The 10,628-nt window shown below is 40.9% G+C and overlaps 1 protein-coding gene across 2 annotated transcripts; it reads right to left on the reverse strand.

Annotated features, from left to right (window-relative positions):
• Positions 1-724: 724 nt before the first annotated feature.
• Positions 725-7,417, reverse strand: LOC134039733 (T-box transcription factor TBX2b-like). Of its 2 annotated transcripts, none has more exons than XM_062485772.1 (7): positions 6,456-7,417; positions 5,546-5,813; positions 4,602-4,748; positions 3,774-3,850; positions 3,329-3,507; positions 2,071-2,627; positions 725-1,919 (listed from the first exon to the last, which is right to left on the reverse strand). In XM_062485772.1, the coding sequence occupies exons 1-7, from the start codon at positions 6,815-6,817 to the stop codon at positions 1,491-1,493; spliced, it is 2,019 nt and encodes a 672-aa protein (XP_062341756.1). In that variant the 5' UTR covers positions 6,818-7,417; the 3' UTR covers positions 725-1,490. The 2 variants fall into 2 exon arrangements, with proteins under 2 accessions (XP_062341756.1, XP_062341757.1); XM_062485773.1 differs by having other exon boundaries at positions 3,329-3,495; positions 6,456-7,416.
• Positions 7,418-10,628: the final 3,211 nt, after the last annotated feature.

Here is a 10,628-nt window from a genome sequence, read left to right on the forward strand (position 1 = left end):
CAAAGTCGTGGGAAGTGTATAAGGTTTCTGAACAAGTTAATACAACTACATTCATGACTTAAAGCTTCGGCTACACGGGCGGCAAATAGCCTTTTCGGAGCAGGTGAACATTTATACTTTGATTAAAGACGGTGTTTAGACTCACCTAGGCAATAATTTCCTTAATTTAAAGTACATGTAACTTGTTAGCAATGTTTTGATTAATGTTGGCCTTTATTCCAAAACCAATCAATCATTGTTGACTGACTGTAGTTTTGTTGCTGATTAGTTCAGGGAAATCATTCTATTAAAGCATTAACATGTTTAATGAAAGCGTAGACCGAAGAAAAAAAGAAACGTTAAAAGCACGAATCTGAAGTTGCATGTAATTGTGGTGTGCGTTTGCAACATGAATCCTTATTGACAAATGTACATTAAATGGAACTAGTCTAAACCTTAGCTGGCACTGATAATATTTTTGCTTTTTAAATAACATGAAATACTAGTTTAAAGCTTTCATGTATCCACAAGTGTCAGGATCACAAGCAAGTATATGGATTCATATAGCTGTTACAAGACAAATGTTTAAAATAATCCAAATATTGATTCTGCGATACCCGCTTTTACAGTAGGCCTACAGATAGAATTTCGATTTAATTAGGCTACATCTTTAAAATATCTAATGAAATATAATGTATAGAGTTAACAAAGCAGAGTTGTTACCAATAAAAAACTAAAACTGAAATCGGATCGACACATTCTTTTTTATTGAAAGTGTGATAAACACAACAAAAGCATATTAATTTACCCGAATAAACCAGCACAAAAGATGCCAATTTCGTTTCCACTAACGAGGTATAGTATTTAGTGCTGGTGAAAAAGAAACCTGAGTTTTCTCTGCCAAATACACGGTGCTCTGCTGTCTTGTCAACAGTATTTGAAATGGTTTACCGGTGGCACGCATTCCTTCATATCTCACTGGCAGGATAAACAGTGAAGCGTCACAAACTTTTGAAACTCCTCGTTTTCAAAAAGCTCGAAATGGTGTCCATGTACAATATTTCCATGTAAAAATGGAAATTAAAATGCAACAAGTGGAAATCTAAGTAATATATACACACCAATGTACATGTTTAAATAAATAACAAATTGTGTATTCTATTCTCATTCAATTAGTTTAAAGTATAGGCCCTATATACAAAATTACTTTTATTTGTAACATAAATAATTCAATTAGACCAACAACTTCAATCCAAGGAGAACAGATTAAGAGTCCAACCAGTTAGGGTTCTTTCGATCCCTTTGTGAAATCAGATTAAATTGCCTATATTGTGGACTTAACTCTTTCTCAGTAGGCTACAGATAAGTCCCATAACCAGTGTCTTCCTGGCTCAACATTCCAAGATGTCATGTGGTCTTTGTAAGCGCACAGAAGTTACCAGCACCGTGTTCCCCTCGGTAACTGGTGAATATGTTGCAGCCATGTCACAGTTTGAATATTGTTTTTTTTGTCACTTTGGGGAATCTATTGTAGGGGACACGGTTTGTGTTTTTTCAAGTCCTCTCACAAGCCTCTGGATGTTCTGCAGTTCGTTGATGGAATCCTTCACGGATGTTTTGGGCGATGCCGTCCTCTGGTTGGAAGCAGCTTTGATGCCACGGTGCTCCAACACCGGGCTGGTCTCTGGGCTGCTGGACTTGGACACCTCGGCCCCTGCGGGGACGCCCCCCGGCAGGCCAGTGGAGAGCAGGTTGGAGCTGGGGTGCAGAGACGTGGGGATCTGGTAAGGGTTGAAGCGTAGCCGAGGGCGAGAGCTAAGGAAGGCGCTCCTCCCCAGCGTGGAGGCAGAGCAGGCGGGCAGACCTGAAGCTGCAGCTGCTGCTGCCATGTAGGTGTAGGGGTACGGGAACAGCCCTCCAAAAGGGGGCAGCGAAATTCCCTGTGCAGGAATAAAACGTTTTCATTCACAATACAATTTGAATTCACTTTAATGACCCCGAAGGAAATGTAAACATTCACATTTACTCAAAACTAATTGTTGACAAATGGGAAGTGCTTGAGGCTGTTTGAATGCTGGGCTGTATAATTACCTGAGAGGCCAACATATGCTGCGACAAGTGAAATGGGAAATGATTAGGAGAGCCTTGAGAGGACAGGCCGTTCTCCAAGCCACTGGCCCCGGACACAGAGGCAAGCAGATGCCCCATACCCATGGTGGAGAATGCTCCAGGAGACATTGCAAACTGCCCAGGGTGGAAGAACAGCGGTTGGCCGGTATTTAGTGGGTTGAAAAACTGCTGACTGTGCAAGCCAGACAGGGCAAGGCTTTGCAGGTGACTGGCGCTGAAGTGTGATGGGCTTTCCGTTTGAACCATTAAAGGAGAAAAGCCCTCCTTAACCCCACTTAAGCCAGCGTCCGTGTCCTTCTTGGTAAATTCTGTCTCCTTGCGATGTTTACTGTCCAACTTGTCCTTTTCAAGATTTCGAATACTAAACACAGAGTCACTCTCTTTTCTTGCATCATGGCAGTCCATCCTCCTGTCTCTGGGGCTGGGAGGGGAGGAGTGCTCACCCGGCGGGCTGCTGGCTCCAGGGGAGCACTCCTCTTGGAGGTCGATCTCCTGGTCGCTGTCGGTAGTCTTCTCATCTGGAAATAAATAACGACATCTTAAGGACAAAATTATTTTTTTCAAGGCTTTGTGTGTGAGGCTGTACTTCATGAAAGCCAACATAATCCCAGTGATGGCTGAGCTATTTTGGCGTTTAGAGTCATTTCTACTCCCCCCTTGATTGACGTTGGCAAGATTGTCAAATATTTTACGTGGACTATCAGTGGATAAACAGCCACACCAGCCACTATATAGGCTCCTCTCATCATTTGCATGCAAATTCATTTCTGTTGACAGAAATTCGAATCGGTTGAAGTAGGCAAAAATAAAATATTCAAAACCGCAATAGGGCAGTCCTACTCAAATTAAGACGCATAAACAAAACGGATTTGGATAGTCGCTGCAAAAACATGGTGTTGAAATTCTTAAGGCCCGTGCCTGACCATAGCGTCATCCAGCCGTCAGTAGGTGGCGCATGCGACCAAAGCAAGGGCTGACATAGTGCATATTAACCAATCCCATCCTCGTATTTATCAAACTCTCGTTGACGCATTAGCCTAATTACCTTCCACATCATCCCTGAGTTTAATCTCATCACAAACACGTATACTGTTTCACATACTATTATCCTAAAATACATGCTCATCTTTAATTAATGTGATTTTATTTTCTTGGCCTATAATAAAGACAAACACGTAGAATCAATGTTCCATGATACGGGTAACACTCTACGGCCTACCTCGACTAGCTTGGTTGAACCCCTGCGGACTGCTCCGGGGTCCGAGGGGAGAGTGGACAGATTCCCTTCCAGTTTGTTCACAGGAAGAGTCATCTGAGTCGGCGCAGTCGCCGTCCGCTTTGCTCTGGTCTTCATACATTTGCAGCGATGGAAGTGTTAACTGCTTCCTGCAGACCGGACTGAAATTAGTTAATGCATCTGTATTTCGATATATCACATCATTCGAATAAAACATGTAGGCCTATACGCTCTATAAAAAAACATTTATAAACCTTCAAATAGGCTACACGACTGAGACAAAAATCTAGGAACAAAAACAATGTAGGCCTAGCCTATTTATTTGAATAGCCTATGTTGGGACTTTCTACGCCTATGCATTGATGAATTATGACACTATACCTCGAATGGCCTATATTAACAATAAACACAATTTCTCTAGGCCTACCTCTTTTCTCTTCTTCCATTTCCTGTGTCTCTGAATCCTTTGGCAAATGGATTGTTATCGATTTTTAGTTGAGTTATCTGGATCAGAGAAAATAATTGGTCAAAGAAAACGTAAACAATAAAATATAGCACTCAATTGGATCAGGCTACAAGAAAATCCCACATAACAGCACGCAAACACGTTTAGTAACCCTAACCCAGACCAACGCAATATTTAGCATAGAACCTACCTGTTAGGCCTATCAAAAACTGATCCGGTAAATTTGCACCAAGGAAAGTACGCTATCAAAGAGAAACTGTGGGTTCGAGAAGTTACTTGGATTTTTACCGAAAAGTGAGTCAGGTTGTGTTGATGACACAATTAAACACAGATTATTCTTGATAGTTTAATAGCCTACAACAACTGAATAGCTCCCATTATGTCGTACAATTATTTATAGAAATTGGGTTATACATCACGTCCACCTTTAACTGTTCTCATTTGTATAAATTGCCTGCATGCATTTGACCAGCGCTGATCTCTGTCTTATCGCTTCTGCCCCCGTAGTAGGGGGCATAACCATATACATAATGACACCATACGCCCATCAGAAAACATGTATAGGCTAGGTTACCCCAAGTAACCTCACCAGCGATGGAATGCTTACGAGGGCCATTGAATTATATATACATTAACCAAATTACGTGTGCTTTTAGCCTACTATTTAATTTTACTATTTCAGCCTTTCACACACACACACACACACACACACACACACACACACACACACACACTATATGATGAGGAGATATGAAATATAGAATATTTCTTCCCCATAAAAAAGCTCACCTTGTCGTTCTGATAAGCGGTGACTGCGATGAAATCGGTTTCTGGGAAAACGTATGTTCGGAAAGTACTGTACGGTAGCTTGAGGATGTCGTTGGCTCTCACTATGTGAAACCGAGGCTGGTATTTGTGCATCGAATTCAATATAGTCTGGAAGCAGAGAGAGACAGTTTAACACATTAACATATTTTTATGGATGCCGAGAATGATAACGTGATAGGCTAACGGATGACGTTTCTCCAAATGGCAATCAATTACGGCAAATCGTAGACTTGTCATTAGGAGACATATGCATGAGTGGCACTGCTATGATACCAACTAGGCTATATAGGCCTATAGGCTATGTCAGTTATAGGCCCTATATAGGACTATATATTTTTGTGTACACGTATTTACACGGATGTATTTCAACATTCAATGGGAGAAAAAACGAACTAAAATCTATGCAGAACATAGGCTAATTGTATAAGCTACCAGCAACTTTGCGCTTTTCTCGTTAGGCCTACAACATAATCATGTTAAAATTCAGTTTCACTGATGCCAAGCATTGGTTGTCTAGGCTGCAAATTACACATCCATCAAGTGGGCTAGGCAAAACTACACAAAATTATGTTTTAACTAGAGTCAGAAGGCTTATACCTTAAATAAGGTCCTGTATATTGCAATAAAGCATCTCCCTAAATCGTGATTATTTTTTAAGCAATTATTGAGCAACAATAAATAGGCTATGGCCCTATAATTGCATAAAGGATAGTCCATATCGACTTATGTGTTTGGGTTATTGGCAAGATAAAAGCCTGTGGCCTGTTACAATACTTCTCAAGAATTGACATTTTTGAATTATTTTCTTAATAAGACGCAAACAAAATGCTAACATAGTAGCCTTTTCTATACTAATCATATAGAACTCATATGATTATATCAAATTGACAATTATGCCTACTTACAAATCCATGTTTGTCTGATATATTATTCGTCAACTTGAGTTTATGGAAAGCAACAGGCTTTGCCATCCACTGCTCCCCGGTGGCAGGGCTGTCTGGGTGGATGTACATTCGCTTCGGCATCTCTGGGTCGGCTTTTCCAGCTACCATCCAACGCGAGTTATGGAACTTGTAGCGGCAGTCGTCTGCGGCCACTATATCCATTAGAAGAATATACTTGGCTTTCTTATCGAGCCCATTCACACGTACTTTGAATGGCGGGAACATCCTCCTGAAAATAAGAAATACAATCCTTGTATGATTTGTTATATTTCGCTTTTACACACATAGGCAGGTTCAAATCCTATAAGCCTGTGCAGACTGGCACTTACTCTGCAGTTACTGTATCTTCCTTCTGCCTAACCCGTCTGATGCATTTGATGTGGACAAAAATCCTAGCTCAGCTTTCTTCCAGAATAACAAAATAGGCTAACTAGCTAGGCTATAGTATGCTATTGGTGCCTGCTGTTTGTCTTTTTCTTGCGCTCAACCATGTTTGCAAACAACAATAACCTCTCCTTTGTCACAGGCCTAAGCTACAGAGTTCAAAACCCCAAATGATATAACTTTATTTTCCACAGGTTGACGGTGTTGGTAAAGGCCCATGGCATGCTTTGTCTTATCGGAAATAATTGTTTTTCTCCTTGTTATGGTCTCTGTCATTTTAGAAAACACGATCGCGTAAAGCTTGATCTATGAAACTACAAGCACGGTTATTTGACGGCCATTATGTATCTCCGTCATTTGCCCATTATTGGTTATATTTTGTGGACCAAAACATTACAAACCAATTACACAATTATGTCCGTCCACAACTCTATCATAATAATATTTCAATAATATTTCAAATCACCATAAACAATATTTAGCCTACCTTCCTGATTTTGTAATAACCATTTCGGTTCCTATTTTGTGAAATTGGTCCCATAAATCCTTGGCCTCGAGAGTGACTTTTGGGTCATCCTCCACCTCTTCCTCAGGCTCCAGACTCTTCAGGGAGCGGAGATGAGCCGACTGGTGGTGATGCCCCAGCGCCGCGTGCAGTCCTGCCTCCGCAGCTCCACTGAGACCATGGTCCGAGAGTGGCTTGGTGAGCGCGCCGGGAGGCAGCGCCAGGGCAGGGAAAAATGACGGCTGGGCGGCAGCGAGAAAGGCTGACATTGGAAAGTCGGCCGGCCGGTGAGCGTGGAAAGGGTGATACGCCATGGCAGTCCCTGTGTAAACTGGATCTCTCATCGGTGCATCCAAAAATCAATATGAAATTATTACACGCTAGGGCCCACAGCAGATGTATCGGTTTGTATCCAGATTTCCAATCAGAATTAGAGCTAAAGAGTAGAAATTGTTGGTCTGCGCGTTGCCAAGAGCCAAAGCGTCCCAGACGTTTCCACCAGCGCGAGGAAGGGTATGCCACTTCTGATGTCCCCACGCGGCACCGTTATGATATCCGTCAGAGACGGAAGCGACACTTCGACGGCAAGGCTGAACTCCTTATACCCACACCAACATAGTTTCATGTAAATATAATCAGTGTTCCAACTCCAAAACTGCACCAGTACATAGACGTCCTGTCCTGATCACCGTGGAACTGTGACTGCCAAACATGTCCCTCCTCCCCGGCTCCATACACTAATGAACCAAGCCCCCTTGATTGACGATTTTACGCTTTCCGGACCAATTGTAGAGCTCTATAGGCGTGGTTTTGACAGCTCCGACCAAGATCGGTAAGGGGGCTGGAGGTGTCGGAAGCATTAGCAGTAAGAAAACATGTCAACAGAATAAAATATTAACCAATGACAGCGTAAAGATCTTGAAATCCCACCCCCTTCCACCGAGAGCAGCTTTCGGACTGGCTGTCCCGGGTGCCTAGCGAGGAGTGAGCCAGAAAGGTTTTCTCACATTTCTCTGTTTGCTGGTTTACCGGATAATGGACTGTCAGTTCACACATGAAAACTACTTTAAACACCACGCAACGTATAACTTTAATTGGTTGCAATTAGTTAAAAACAAATACTTTTCACATATTAGGTATGAATAATATAGCTTTCAATGTTTTTTGCATTTTCAAAACACATGAATCGTTTCAGAACGGGGAATGCCTATAGCATATTCCTTGTCTTTCAGTAAAAATATTAATACGCCATGAAAAAGTAGGTTATCTGTGCCTGTGAAAGTTTATCATTCCTTTGTTTAGCTAAAATTAATCTATGCGATTCCTCATGTAGGATACACAATACAGCTTTTTGTTAGATCATTTAGATCGTAGCCTACATTTAAGCAACTGCAATTGAATGCAACGATTTACTTAAAACTGATTGCACTAGTTAGAATGCCTGAAATTATCTATAAAATCATGTCCATGTATACAGCAGCACAAAGACAAACATGCAGTCCACGGAGTAAACATGAAGCTGAGACGGCAATGCTTCGAGCAATGACTTATAGCCTCTAATGTCCAGAGGAGGCAATTGAACAATTGGGTACAGAAGTTAACTTATAGGAAATAAACAGGAAATAAACGGACTACTCAAAACATATGGCTAGCCGGTGTCACGTTCTGGAGGGGTATGATGAGCGGGGTGAGTCCGAGGATCACCGTTGACGGTGGAAAGAATCGCAGCGCAGAGATGCTGGTCACATCCGCGTTATTCCGAGGAGCAAAAGTTGCACCTTTCAAACTGAACATATTTCTGATATTCGTTTTGTAGATGTTTAACTTGGCCTATATCTAAATACCTATACCCTACAACTTTAAGAAGTCCGGGTGCAGATCCTTGATTAAGAGGCTCCACGCCTGGCGCCAGTCTGCTGGAGTCCCACAATAAGACACTTCTCTTGTCACTTCATATTTAGTCCCAGATCTTCAAACAGCTCCAGTCCAGTCGGCATCCTCTTCTGTGTAAAAACGTCATCATCAGAACCTTAAGCTTTGGGTTCTGCACATAATTTCCTCGAAGGTTATTTAAGAAATGTTTATAGGCTATTTAGTCCAATGCTTGGATGTACATGAATGAAGCGATGCCGTTTCTTCAGTACGGTGTGTGCTGACGTCTAAACAATTCGTCCTCAGAGACACAAGCCTCAACCTCCAGCCTAAAACTCATCTAAAATTCAGCTGAATATACCTGCACATGAGGGTGAGACTTTCAACGATCAATGTGGACCTAACTGGATGGTTTTTCACTGCGTATTCTACACTATAGTCATTGTTATGCTAACCCAAAGTGTTATTGATAAATATGGTAATTTTGAGTTAATTAAGCTATTGTCTTTAACCTATAGCCACCTGACTGAGTGCCCTGCGTGACTGTTTGCAAGGTATTGATAGTGTCAGAGATTATCTGTAGCTATATCAGTAGGCTAATTGTGTTTTCAGTAAACATATTTGTAGGACGAATCAAGCATTTAGGAAAAGGGAGTGAAAATAATAAACAAAGGTTTCAATACCTGTATACACCTGGTAGTAATGTATCCTTTACAATTAAACATTAAACATTAGTTGACAATATTCGTACCTTAGCTACAGAGAGCCACTTTATGTTATGACCTTTGAATTTGACATTTCTGCAGCCTTGCTTTAAGAGTTGTAACGCATACACTCTCATAAATATTTCGAAAGCCATTAGATGTAGGGTTAGGGTTAGGCTCGGTTTCCATAACCCTGTTTAACGGTGTTTTTTAATCTAATTGATTAATACCGTTTTGTTCAAAGAGATTCGCAATTGTAGAATGTCATAATTTATCCAAATACATATCAATAAATACATGTGGTCTACAAGTTATGTCTATCAATTTTTTTTATTATGCTATGGCTAATAAAAGACGGACATTAGGCTATATCTATTGATTTGCAGTGCTGATTTGAAGTGCTGATTTGCAGTGCAGATTTGCAGTGCAGATTTGCAGTGCTGATTTGCAGTGCTGATTTGCAGTGCTGATTTGCAGTGCTGATTTGCAGTGCTATAGGATAAAGTTCTGTTATCGCCTTTTCTCATAAGACCCACGTGCTTGCATGGCTACTGAGATGAGATACGTGAGATAGTAGCCTACCACTTTACAGTAAAAGTCTATGAGAAAAGCATTAACAATTTACCTGAAGTAGATTGTATTACTTTACTACTTCGATAACTAAGTTTAAGTGGAATATACTTTGCTGTAGGCAAGACATGTTTCGGCAATGGTAGTTCTACCATGAGGCCCCACAGATTCTATAAAGGTGTTAAAAACACACAAAAACCTTTGAGATTTTATACACAAGACAAAGTCACAATCCAAATATGTAGACGACAAACCAGGAGCTTACTGATGTAGAACTGAAGTAGGCTCGGGTAGGCTATACAGTCACATTTATACTAATAAGTCTTATGTTATTGTCAGGTAAAACAGGGTGGACATAAAATAAACTAGAATATGCCAGGAAATTATTGTTTGCTATTGAGTTCTAAAAATAGACGACAATGAAAAAGTTATAGTAGAATACAGCCTTCTATTTCCTGCTATAACAAATGTTAAAATATGCTTATAGGCAGCACGTTTTGTCAGTTTCCTACAGTCGAATTTACTCCATGTCTTTAAATATGTTCTACATTTCCTTTGCAACTTTCTATCCTTGCTCTAACATCTCTCTTTGCAACTGCTCGCTGGCTATATTTATCCTGACTGGAGTTCCCGGCGCCAGACCGTTTAAGACCTGTCACAGCCTCTCATAATTCCCCGTCATAGAGCACAGAGCTGAGGGTACGAAGGTCCAACACAGTCCCGTCTCCCCTCTTATCCACTGACTTCACTGGGTCTTTCCACCGTCATTACGTTTCTGGTTTTATTCATTCATCGTTCATTAGGTGACTTACTATTTGATCATAGAGAGTTACTTACTGTTTGATCATAATTGGCCGCGACATCTTGCTGACTTACGGTGTCATCCCTCTTCCTACGTAAATCATGAATGACTGATGAAAAACAGAGATATTATTAGTGACAACGACAAACACACATTTAATGCTATATACTTAATGTTTCCATTGTCCAACAATTTATAATAAGGTGG

Source organism: Osmerus eperlanus, chromosome 19 (genome assembly GCF_963692335.1).
Source record: "Osmerus eperlanus chromosome 19, fOsmEpe2.1, whole genome shotgun sequence".
Classification (NCBI taxonomy): Eukaryota; Metazoa; Chordata; class Actinopteri; order Osmeriformes; family Osmeridae; genus Osmerus; species Osmerus eperlanus.

Coding starts and splice junctions, on each gene's coding strand:
- LOC134039733 (XM_062485772.1), bottom strand. CDS start 6,817: ATGAGAGATCCAGTTTACACAGGGACTGCCATGGCGTATCACCCTTTC. Junction 3,851..4,601: donor CCGCTTATCAGAACGACAAG/GTGAGCTTTTTT, acceptor TCTCTGATCCAG/ATAACTCAACTAAAAATCGA. Junction 3,508..3,773: donor AATGGAAGAAGAGAAAAGAG/GTAGGCCTAGAG, acceptor AACTAATTTCAG/TCCGGTCTGCAGGAAGCAGT.